The sequence below is a fragment of the Salvelinus sp. IW2-2015 genome, linkage group LG11 (genome assembly GCF_002910315.2).
Source record: "Salvelinus sp. IW2-2015 linkage group LG11, ASM291031v2, whole genome shotgun sequence".
Taxonomy (NCBI): domain Eukaryota; kingdom Metazoa; phylum Chordata; class Actinopteri; order Salmoniformes; family Salmonidae; genus Salvelinus; species Salvelinus sp. IW2-2015.
In genome coordinates, this window is record NC_036851.1 from 14,440,076 (window position 1) to 14,452,409 (window position 12,334).

Genomic DNA, 12,334 nt, shown 5'->3' on the forward strand with positions numbered 1-12,334 from the left:
ATACCTCTTACATCCGCATTTACTTGTTCTTCTTGTCTGTCTCCAGAAATCTTTCTTCATGCGCCTGACGGGGGAAAACAAGTCAGAGATGTTCTTCAAGGTGTTCTATGAGAGGATGAAGCTGGCCCAGCAGGAGATCAAGGCCACTGTGACCGTCAACACCAGCGACCTGGGCAGCAAAAAGAAAGAAGAGGAGCCCCCGGACAAGGACACGTCCACCGCTAAAGGAAAGAAAGGTCAGGGTAGCAGGCCTGGTGTGAACAACATCCTGTTCCTGTCTACTGAGACAGTCAATCCAGTGAATTTACTGCACTCAGAACACGGCACAAATCATACATCAGTCATTCACAAACACATACAGCTGTTTCACACTGCAGTGCAAATTGGGGCCCAATGATGAAGCTCACGTTCTGTGACAGCTACAGCTCTGCTCCTGTGTGCAATGTGCAGTGAGACTCTCCCATGTCTTACTCTGTTGTACTCTGGTGCCCTTCGGTGTGTGTCTCTCTGAATTCTCCTGTTCCTCTCTCTACAGGGATGGAGGTGGCAGTGGTGTCTACGGTGGCGGTTGCCGTGGTGACGGAGGAGGTCAAGGAGCAACTGGTGGAGGCCTCCACGGTCACTAAGAAGGCGTTCACAAGGTACCGGCGTGAGGCCGAGGCCGAGGAGCACCTGGCTGCCGCTGAGGGTCAGGGCCCCAGCACTCCAGACGACCAGGAAGGGGAGATGAGTGTCATTATCACCATCATGCAGCCCATCCTGCGGCTCATGCAGCTGCTGTGTGAGAACCACAACAGGGAGCTGCAGGTTGGTCAGCCACACCACCAGGGGGCACTACTCTGGTTTACGTTACACAATTTAGTTATTAAAGGGGGGCTGTGATGGTTGCTCAGGCCCCATGGCACACTTACCGTTTCAGTGCTGGTAAATTTCCATCACCAGATCTTTATACAGAAATGAAACCATATGGTGAAAATAGACATCCGTTGGAACAACGTGATGCAACTGTTTCCATATCTGGTAGCACTTGGTCTGGTTTCACTATGAGGACGATTGTGTTTGGAAATGGGGACGTCCAATACCTCAGACTGACAGTGAACTTCCCCCACTAACATCCTCTGTGCAGTAAGGTCAAGGCGCCACATTATTGACAGATAGCTGGATGCTGAATCACCGTAGCTCGTCATCAGTTGTGTAGTTATATGGCCTGGCTGGATTGATCCTGAGCCAAACACACAGTGGGCTAAAATTATCAGGATTTAATGTCACTGACATGTTTAGACATCATTAGATAAACCAGCCATTGAATTAAACTCTTAGGAAGAAAGCAACCGTTAACAGGTAGCTTTTTTAACACAGCACATTAAACATTGATAATTGGTCATTTCTGATGATATTATACTCAAAAGCCAGTACTTTTGACTTTCAGTGGAATAAACCCATTTGTTCTTAGAGGGATCTAAGCTTATTGTTCATATTGCCAATGTTTAGAATGAACATATGAATTAGTGTGTCTCTAACTTTGAGTCGTGTGTAACTTTCCTCTCCAGAACTTCCTACGGTGTCAGAACAACAAGAACAACTATAATCTGGTGTGTGAGACACTGCAGTTCCTGGACTGTATCTGTGGCAGCACCACGGGAGGCCTGGGGCTACTGGGACTCTACATCAATGAGAAGAACGTAGGCCTCATCAACCAGACAGTAGAGAGCCTCACAGAGTACTGCCAGGGACCCTGCCATGAGAACCAGGTGGGCATACACACACACACACACACACACACACACACACACACACACACACACACACACCGATTCTACCTAGATCAAAAGCTTTGTTTTWTATGTGYRSATGSAGTATCATGAAACGTTGYWGTCAAATGACCCAGTGTTTGCRTATAACTGMTGKYTCYATTTCAGTAATTGCARGGTTGGTCTTATTTGGCAGTGCTTTATTTGGCTTTTACATTCTCTTTACAAGCCCAGCTAGGTCCCAGTACACAGCTGCATGCTAAGAGAAGGCTTTCCTTGCAGGATCATGTCAGACTAAACTAAACCCTTTTTGTAATATTGTTTTCTGGTAAATGTCACATCAGTCCCAGAGAGGAATGCAAAAAGTTTCCTGTCTGTTTCTCTGTCAGAACTGCATCGCCACTCATGAATGCAACGGTATCGACATCATCATCGCTCTGATCCTCAACGACATCAACCCCCTGGGCAAGAAGAGGATGGACCTGGTGCTGGAGCTTAAGGTATGGACACCCTGTCTTGTTTTGATAGTCATGTTGCACCCTGTTATGTTTTCCTTCATTATCCATTTGGCATATTTCTTTGTTTTGTATTTGTAATCAAGGTAATTAAGGTCATTTCAAGGTCATTTCTAATCAAGTAATTAAGGCAGTTACACAATTTTAAAAACATTACAATACATTTACAACAGATTTCACAACACATTAAGTGTGTGCCCCAAGCCTCTACTCTACTACCACATATCTCCAACACAAAATCCATGTGTGTGTGTATAGTGCGTATGTTATTGTGTGTGTGAATGCATGTGTCTGTTTGTGTTGCTTCACAGTCCCCGCTGTTCCATAAAGTGTATTTGTATCTGTTTTTTTAATCTAATTTTACTGTTTGCATGAGTTACTTGATGTGGAATAGAGTTCCATGTAGTCATGGCTATATGTAGTACTGTGCGCCTCCCATAGGCTGTTCTGGACTGTGAAGGGATCTCTGGTGGCATGTCTTGTGGGCTATGCATGGGTGTCCAAGCTGTGTGCCAGTAGTTCAGACAGACAGCTTGGTTCATTCAACATGTCAATACCTCTCACAAATACAAGTAGAGATGAAGTCAATCTCTCCTCCACTTTGAGCCAGGAGAGATTGACATGCATATTATTAATGTTCGTTTTCTGTGTACATCCAAGGGCCAGCTGTGCTGTCCTGTTCTGAGCCAATTGCAATTTTCCTATGTCCCTCTTTGTGGCACCTGACCACCTGACTGAACAGTAGTCCAGGTGCGACAAAACTAGGGCCTGAACGACCTGCCTTGTTGATAGTGCTGTTAAAAAGACAGAGTAGCGCTTTATAATGCACTGACTTCTCCCCATCTTAGCTGCTGTTGTATCAACATGTTTTGACCATGACAGTTTACAATCCAATGTTACCCCAAGCAGTTTAGTCACCTCAACTTGCTCAATTTCCACATTATTTTTTACAAGTTTTTGAAATATTTAGGACTAACTTATTTGTTGCCACCAATTCTGAAACTAACTGCAGCTCTTTGTTAAATGTTGCAGACGTGTCAGTCGCTGTAGTAGCTGACCTGTATAGTGTTCAGTCATCCGCATCCGCTTTACTCAAAGCCAGTGGCATGTCATTAATAAAGATTGAAAAAAGTAAGGGGCCTACACAGCTACCCTGGGGAATTCCTGATTCTACCTGGATTATTTTGGAGAGGCTTCTATTAAAGAACCCCCTCTGTGTTCTGTTAGACAGGTAACTCTTTATCCACAATATAGCATGGGGTATAAAACTATAACACATACGTTTTTACAGCAGCAGACTATAATTGATGTCAAAGCCGCACTGGTGTCTAACAAAACAGCTACTACAATCGTTTAATCATCAATTTCTCTCAGCCAATCATCAGGAATTTGTGTAAGTGCTGTGCTTGTTGAATGTCCTTCCCTATAAGCGTGCTTAAAGTCTGTTGTCAATTTGTTTACTGTAAAATAGCATTGTATCTGGTCAAACAACATTTTTCCCAAAGTTTACTAAGGGTTGGTAACGGGCTGATTGGTCGGCTATTTGAGCCAGTAAAGGGGGCATTACTATTCTTATGCAGCGGAATGACTTTTGCTTCCCTCCAGGCCTGAGGGCACACACTTTCTAGTAGGCTTAAATCTTTGTTTCAATGCATTTTTTAACCTTCAGCACTCATGACAACCTGAATGTTATCCATCCTCCTGATGTTCTGTCTCCCTTGCACCTCTCTCTTTCTGTTCCAGAATAATGCATCCAAGCTCCTCTTGGCCATCATGGAGAGTCGCCACGACAGTGAGAACGCAGAGAGGATACTATACAACATGAGGCCCAAAGAACTGGTGAGTGGCATATACAGTATTGGTTGCAAGATGCACATGCAGCACAGCATGGCACAGAGGACAATATTAAGGCGAAGTTATCTGACGGTCTGGTTTGTGACGTTCATGTGCAGGTGGAGGTGATAAAAAAGGCCTACATGCAGGGGGAGGTGGAGCCGAATGAGCCTGCTGAGGAAGATGAAGATGGCGAGGAAGAGCATGCAGCCTCTCCACGAAACGTGGGCCATAACATCTACATCCTGGCTCATCAGGTACTGTAGATCACTTACTGGCTGCATGCAACTGTCCACCCCCATACAGTACCCCTGTAACAGCTACACAACCTATAGTCATAATTACATCAGAGCACTACCCTCCTTGCTTCCACCCTAACCCCCCTGAGGCACAATACAGCTCTATGCACGATTGTGTCTATTCATGTAGTTATGTGGGTGAACAACACCGACAGTTACAGTTCATTCGGAAAGTATTCAGACCCCTTGACATTCTCCACATTTTGTTACATTAGTCTTATTCTAAAATAGATTTTTTTTAAATGATCATCAATCTGCACAAAATATCCCATAATGACAAAGCAAAAACAGTTTTTCAGGCCAATTTTAGCAAATTATAAAAAAAAAAAAAAATGAAATATTACATTTGCATAAGTATTCAGATCCTTTACTCAGTACTTTGTTGAAGCACCTTTGGCAGCAATTACAGTCATCTTGGGTATGACGCTACAAGCTTGGAGTTTCTCCCATTCTTCTCTGCAGAGCCTCTCAAGCTCTGTCAGGTTGGATGGGGAGCGTTGCTGCACAGTTATTTTCAGGTCTCTCCAGAGATGTTCGATCAGGCTTAATTCCGGGCTCTGGCTGGGCCACTCAAGGACATTCAGAGACTTGTCCCAAAGCCACTCCTGCACTGTCTTGCCTGTGTGCTTAGGGTCGTTGTTCTGTTGGAAGGTGAACCTTCGACCCAGTCTGAGATCCTGAGCACTGTGGAGCAGGTTTTCATCAAGGATCTCTCTGTACGTTGCTCTGTTCATATTTCCCTCGATCCTGACTAGTCTCCCAGTCCCTGCCAATGAAAAACATCCCCACAGCATGATGCTGCCACCACCATGCTTCACCGTAGGGATGGTACCAAGATTCCTCCAGATGTGACTCTTGGCATTCAGGCCAAAGAGTTCAAACTTGGTTTCATCAGACCAGGGAATCTTGTTTCTCATGGTCTGAGAGTCCTTTAGGTACATTTTGGCAAACTCCAAGCGGGCTGTCATGTGCCTTTTACTGGCCAATCTACCATAAAGGCCTGATTGGTAGAGTGCTGCAAAGATGGTTGTCCTTCTGGAAGGTTCTCCCATCTCAACAGAGGAACTCTAGAGCTCAGTCAAAGTGACCATCGGGTTCTTGTTCATCTCCTTAACCAAGGCCCTTCTCCCCCGATTGCTCAGTTTGGCTGGGTGGCCAGCTCTAGGAAGAGTATTTTATAATGTTTTACCCCTTTTTCTTCACAATTTCGTGATATCCAATTGGTAGTTATAGTCTTGTCCCATCGCTGCAACTCCCCTACGGACTCGTCATAGGCGAAGGTCAAGAGCCATGCGTCCTCCGAAACACGACCCTGCCAAGCCGCACTGCTTCTTGACACACTGCCTGCTTAACCTGGAAGCCAGCCACACCAATGTGTCGGAGGAAACACCGTCTAGCTGGTGACCGAAGTCAGCTTGCAGGCGCCCGGCTCGCCACAAGGAGTCGCTAGAATCGCGATGGGACAAGGAAATCCCGGCCAGCCAAACCCTCCCCTAACCCGGACGACGCTGGACCAATTGTGCGTCGCCTCATGGGTCTTCCAATCATGGCCGGCTGTGACACAGCCTTTGATCGAACCCGGTCTGTAGTGACGCCTCAAGCCCTGCAATGCAATGCCTTAGACCGCTGCGCCACTCGGGAGGCCACCTATAGGAAGAGTCTTGGTAGTTCCAAACTTCTTCCATTTAAGAATGATGGAGGCCACAGTGTATTTAATCAATTTTATAATAAGGCTGGAATGTAACAAAATGTGGAGAAAGGGACGGGGTCTGAATACTTTCCAAAAGCACTGTATGTAGGTGAAAATGTTTATGCCAAGGCATGATGCCCTGCAGGCTAGTGGGTGAACACTGAGCAGAGTCTACATCCTGTACTTGGAGCACAAAGACAAACCGTGCCATGTACTGTCAGACACTGCAGTGATCTGAAATCAGTGTTAGTCACCTGTCCCCACACCTAGCACATTCCATGCCACCTGCCAGATAAAATGAAGAAAAATAGACACAAAAACATGAAGTTGGTGACTTAGAAAACCCTGATCGTCAATTTTGACTTATGTCTGTACAATGAATATTCACAACTATAATGTGGTACATCACCTGACGACATTGGTACATTCATACAATGTTGTTCCAGTTGGCCCGCCACAACAAGGAGCTGCAGGCCTTGTTGAAGACCTATGGGGAGGGGGATGAAGCCCTGGAGTTCTATGCCAAGCACACAGCTCAGATTGAGGTCAGTCATTTTAGTCTGATTCAGGAGAGTCAGCCATTGTGGCTCTGCCACTGCCGGTGTCCTCTTCCTGCACTGAAAAGTTCAATTTTGTCCACTGTGTTTTTACTTTGTCATTTTCTGTTCCCCTGTGTTCACTATGGTGGATTGCAACATGTATTTTGTCATAAATATGTTTTGACTTTTTATTACCCTACTCATGTGACAGTCATGTTATTTTTCTTGGCCTGCTTTTCACACTGTTAGTATTTTGTTAGCATATGAAAATGACTAGCAGCTTTGGTATGTTTGCACCTGTTCCACTGTGTGCTCAGCAAGGGGAAAGAATGCTGTCTGTTGACAATGCAGAAAACCTCAAACGTGGAAGAGCTTATCAAATTAGTGTAAGGTGTTGCACAGTGCTTTTATACACACAGCCACTTATACACACTCTCTACTTCTCTTCTGGTGTATAACATTACTGTTTCTAAAAAATGTCTTAGCCATTTTGCAAGGGGAAGAATAGGAACCAACATGCCACTATCTAACCATAAAGTTTGGGGCCTACCTAGTCCAGGACCTAAAGTTGCCCGTCCCCCCCTGAGAGAGAATGTCTGTGACAGGCAGCGTTGGCTGCATGTGGTTGTGTCCAGATTGTGCGGCTGGATCGCACCATGGAGCAGATAGTCTTCCCTGTGCCCAACATCTGTGAGTTTCTCACCAACGAGTCCAAGCTGCGGGTGTACTACACCACGGAGCGCGATGAGCAGGGCAGCAAGATCAACGACTTCTTCCTGCGCTCCGAGGACCTCTTCAACGAGATGAACTGGCAGAAGAAGCTGCGAGGTACTCAAGAGCCAACCACTGGTAACGCAAACACGGTTCCCTGTGCGTCCCTTTCCCTACCCTCTCTATACTAGGTACCTGCTTTACATGCCCTCAGCCCTCGCTGACCCCTACAGGCCCTTCAGGAGACCCCCCAGGCTGGGTCGGGTTCTCCCTGCGTGGGCCAGAGACCCACACTGAATCCTGGATGGAAGGGAGGGGAGAGGGCATGTAAAGGTTGTATGTTAAGTTAGAGCACCTAACATAAAGTGGATAAAGGCTAAGATATTTACAGTGTAAGGTTGGAGTGAAATGTTTACATGACAGAGGGAGAATTGTTGAGAATGTGGGTGTGGCTTTCTGCAACGTCTCATAAAGAATTAGGAAATGCTTGATTGACTCCTGTTCACCCCCACACATACCACTGTTTTCACAAGCAGCTACTGTACTGTACTTTTGTTTATGTTCCCAGCCCGTACATTCACATATAGTTACTTATGATGGGTTGTTGTTTATGTCAGGTGAGAATTCATCTTTCTTATCACAGAAACACACGCACACAATCAGATGGGATATATTTGGATTGTTTACTACACTGAGTACATGCCATGGCCCTGTCTCATAGGGAGTGAATAGATAGAGGCTGAGTTGCTCTGAGAATAGGGTGTAATGGGATTGTAGGTCAGTCTGGGTGGGTCTCGACCAGGGAGAGTCAGTCCAGGATCCAGCAGACCATCAGACACAACTGCTGACCCCAGGGCCACAAGGGTTCAGGCAGCACAGACTGAGATAAAACAGGTAGTCCCCTGTCATGAGCCATCTATAGGATTGCTGGAGAGTGTGGTGGAGGACAGGACCAGATTAGGCCTACTTGATGAATGGGAACCAGATGCCATGAGAGGGACTGGGGGAGAGACTGATTCAATAGATTGGGAGAATAAATTATTTTTTGTGAAGGTAGAGAGTTAGACACTTAGAGATTAAGATTAGCGTTCTCAGAATCTGTTTGCAAACAGTATAACACCCTAAGCCTCATGGGAGGTTCAAAAAATGAAGAAAAAAAAAAGTCCTACAATAACTCATGGTGTGATTGTTGATGCCCTCATCTCAAGTCCACCCACAAAACATCCCCCATGTTACACATTCAGTAGGGCGTCTCCCTATTGACACACAGTTCCTGATTCTTCCACCCCCCCTCTCAGGCTGTGATCGCTGTATGACTGCACTCTTTGTTTCCTCAATGGGAGCGTGTTTCTGCCTGCCTGTCTGTCACTCTGTGAGCCCTGTACTGTTTATAAAAGTCCCCACCCTCAGTTCCTCTTTTCAAATGAAGAAGCTGCCTCCAAAATAGCAGCGACCGCGTAACCGTCCGACCCCCTGATCAAAGACCATGTGGGCAGAAGGCAAGGCGAGCGTTGCTTATGTTGGCCGGGGAAGGGATTGGCTGTTATGAGTGTCCAAGTTGTATGTTCAAATCCATGGATCAAGTACTGAACACACTCCAAAATCACCCCATAGGATTTATGTACACTAAATAAGCCTGCTAATTGGCTTAGCCCCCTTTCCATTATTTAAATTATGTTTTTGCTTTGTTGTTTAGTGTGTATTTGAACCTTGCAAATTGTCTATCTCACCCTACCCTTATCTATTTAAAAATAAAACGATTGTGAACCTAGAATTAACCTTCAGTTTGGATACATTTTTATTTTATTTCACCTTTATTTAACCAGGTAGGCTAGTTGAGAACAAGTTCTCATTTACAACTGCGACCAGGCCAAGATAAAGCAAAGCAGTTTGACACATGAAACAACACAGAGTTACACGTGGAATAAACAAACATACAGTAGAAAAGTCTATATACAGTGTGTGCAAATTAGGTAAGATAAGGGAGGTAAGGCAATAAATAGGCCATGGTGGCGAAGTAATTACAATATAGCAAATAAACACTGGAATGGCAGATGTGCAGAAGATAAATGTGCAAGTAGAGATACTGGGGTGCAAAGGAGCAAGATAAATAAATACAGTACGGGGATTAGGTAGTTGGATGGGCTATTTACAGATGGGCTATGCACAGGTGCAGTGATCTGTGAGCTGCTCTGACAGCTGGTGCTTAAAGCTATTGAGGGAGATGTGTCTCCAGCTTCAGTGATTTTTGCAGTTCGTTCCAGTCATTGGCAGCAGAGAACTGGAAGTAAAGGCGGCCAATGGAGGAATTCGCTTTGGGGGTGACCAGTGAAATATACCTGCTGAAGCGCGTGCTACGAGTGGGTGCTGCTACCGTGACCAGTGAGCTGAGATAAGGCGGGGCATTACCTAGCAGAGACTTGTAGATGACCTGGAGCCAGTGGGTTTGGCGACGAGTATGAAGCGAGGGCCAGCCAACGAGAGCATACAGGTCGCAGTGGTGGGTAGCATATGGGGCTTTGGTGACAAAACAGATGGCACTGTGATAGACTGCATCCAATTTGTTGAGTAGAGTGTTGGAGACTATTTTGTAAATGACATCGCCAAAGTCAAGGATCTGTAGGATGGTCAGTTTTACGAGGGTATGTTTGGCAGCATGAGTGAAGGATGCTTTGTTGCGAAATAGGAAGCCGATTCTAGATTTCATTTTGGATTGGAGATGCTTAATGTGAGTCTGGAAGGAGAGTTTAGAGTCTAACCAGACAMCTAGGTATTTGTAGTTGTCCACATATTCTAAGTCAGAACCGTCCAGAGTAGTGATGCTGGACGGGCGGGCAGGTGCGGGCAGCGATCGGTTGAAGAGCATGCATTTCGTTTTACTTGCATTTAAGAGCAGTTGTAGGCCACGGAAGGAGAGTTATATGGCATTGAAGCTCGTCTGGAGGTTAGTTAACACAGTGTCCAAAGAAGGGCCAGAAGTATACAGAATGGTGTTGTCTGCGTAGAGGTGGATCAGAGAATCACCAGCAGCAAGAGCGACATCATTGATGTATACAGAGAAGAGAGTCGGCCCGAGAATTGAACCCTGTGGCACCCCCATAGAGACTGCCAGAGGTCCCGACAACAGGCCCTCCGATTTGACACACTGAACTCTATCAGAGAAGTAGTTGCTGAACCAGGCGAAGCAATCATTTGAGAAACCAAGGCTGTTGAGTCTGCCGATAAGAATGTGGTGATTGACAGAGTCGAAAGCCCTGGCCAGGTCGATGAATACAGCTGCACAGTATTGTCTCTTATCGATGGCAGTTAAGATATATTTTAGGACCTTGAGCGTGGCTGAGGTGCACCCATGACCAGGTCTGAAACCAGATTGCATAGCAGAGAAGGTACGGTGGGATTCGAAATGGTCGGTAATCTGTTTGTTAACTTGGCTTTCGAATACCTTAGAAAGGCAGGGTAGGATAGATATAGGTCTGTAACAGTTTGGGTCTAGAGTGTCTCCATGTTTGAAGAAGGGGATGACCACGGCTGTTTTCCAATCTTTGGGAATCTCAGAAGACACGAAAGAGAGGTTGAACAGGCTAGTAATAGGGGTTGCAACAATTTCGGCAGATAATTTTAGAACGAGCGGGTCCAGATTTTCTAGCCCAGCTGATTTGTAGGGGTCCAGATTTTGCAACTCTTTCAGAACATCAGCTATTTGGGTGAAGGAGAAATGGGGGAGGCTTGGGCGAGTTGCTGTGGGGGGTGCAGGGCTGTTGACCGGGGTAGGGGTAGCCAGGTGGAAAGCCTGGCAAGCCTTAGAAAAATGCTTATTGAAATTCTCAATTATAGTGGATTTATCGGTGGTGACAGTGTTTCCTAGCCTCAGTGCAGTGGGCAGCTGGGAGGAGGTGCTCTTATTCTCCATGGATTTTAAGGGGGGGGTTAGAAGGATTACTTTATCCTATCCTAGGTATTCCTTAAAGAGGTGGGTTTCAGGTGTCTCCGGAAGGTGGTGATTGACTCCGCTGACCTGGCGTCGTGAGGGAGTTTGTTCCACCATTGGGGTGCCAGAGCAGCGAACAGTTTGACTGGGCTGAGCGGAACTGTACTTCCTCAGAGGTAGGGAGGCGAGCAGGCCAGAGGTGGATGAACGCAGTGCCCTTGTTTGGGTGTAGGCCTGATCAGAGCCTGAAGGTACGGAGGTGCCGTTCCCCTCACAGCTCCGTAGGCAAGCACCATGGTCTTGTAGCGGATGCGAGCTTCAAACTGGAAGCCAGTGGAGAGAGCGGAGGAGCGGGGTGACGTGAGAGAACTTGGGAAAGTTGAACACCAGACGGGCTGCGGCGTTCTGGATGAGTTGTAGGGGTTTAATGGCACAGGCAGGGAGCCCAGCCAACAGCGAGTTGCAGTAATCCAGACGGGAGATGACAAGTGCCTGGATTAGGACCTGCGCCGCTTCCTGCGTGAGGCAGGGTCGTACTCTGCGAATGTTGTAGAGCAATGAACCTACAGGAACGGGTCACCGCCTTGGTGTTAGTTGAGAACGACAGGGTGTTGTCCAGGATCACGCCAAGTTCTTAGCACTCTGGGAGAGGACACAATGGAGTTGTCAACCGTGATGGCGAGATCATGGAACGGGCCAGTCCTTCCCGGAGGAGAGCAGCTCCGTCTTGCCGAGGTTCAGCTTGAGGTGGTGATCCGTCATCCACACTGATATGTCTGCCAGACATGCAGAGATGCGATTCACCACCTGGTTATCAGAGGGGGAAAGGAGAAGATAATTGTGTGTCGTTGCATAGCAATGATAGAGAGACCATGTGAGGATATGACAGAGCCAAGTGACTTGGTGTATAGCGAGAATAGGAGAGGCCTAGAACAGAGCCCTGGGGACACAAGTGTGAGAGCACGTGGTGCGGAGACAGATTCTGCCACGCCACCTGGTAGGAGCGACCTGTCAGGTAGGACGCAATCCAAGCGTGGGCCGCGCCGGAGATGCCCAGCTCGGAGAGGG

The 12,334-nt window shown here is 46.7% G+C and overlaps 1 protein-coding gene across 4 annotated transcripts in view; it reads left to right on the forward strand.

Annotated features, from left to right (window-relative positions):
* Window positions 1-12,334, forward strand: part of LOC111969857 (inositol 1,4,5-trisphosphate-gated calcium channel ITPR1-like) — a 148,620-nt gene that overhangs the window by 102,237 nt on the left and 34,049 nt on the right. For 2 of the 4 annotated variants that reach the window (XM_023996185.1, XM_023996187.1), the window contains 8 exons: window positions 47-236; window positions 536-807; window positions 1,551-1,751; window positions 2,141-2,251; window positions 4,010-4,105; window positions 4,219-4,356; window positions 6,535-6,633; window positions 7,263-7,497. In XM_023996185.1, the coding sequence (XP_023851953.1) occupies window positions 47-236; window positions 536-807; window positions 1,551-1,751; window positions 2,141-2,251; window positions 4,010-4,105; window positions 4,219-4,356; window positions 6,535-6,633; window positions 7,263-7,497 (1,342 nt within the window). The remainder of the gene's footprint in view (window positions 1-46; window positions 237-535; window positions 808-1,550; window positions 1,752-2,140; window positions 2,252-4,009; window positions 4,106-4,218; window positions 4,357-6,534; window positions 6,634-7,262; window positions 7,498-12,334) is intronic. The other 2 variants (XM_023996186.2, XM_023996189.1) reach the window with 1 other exon arrangement.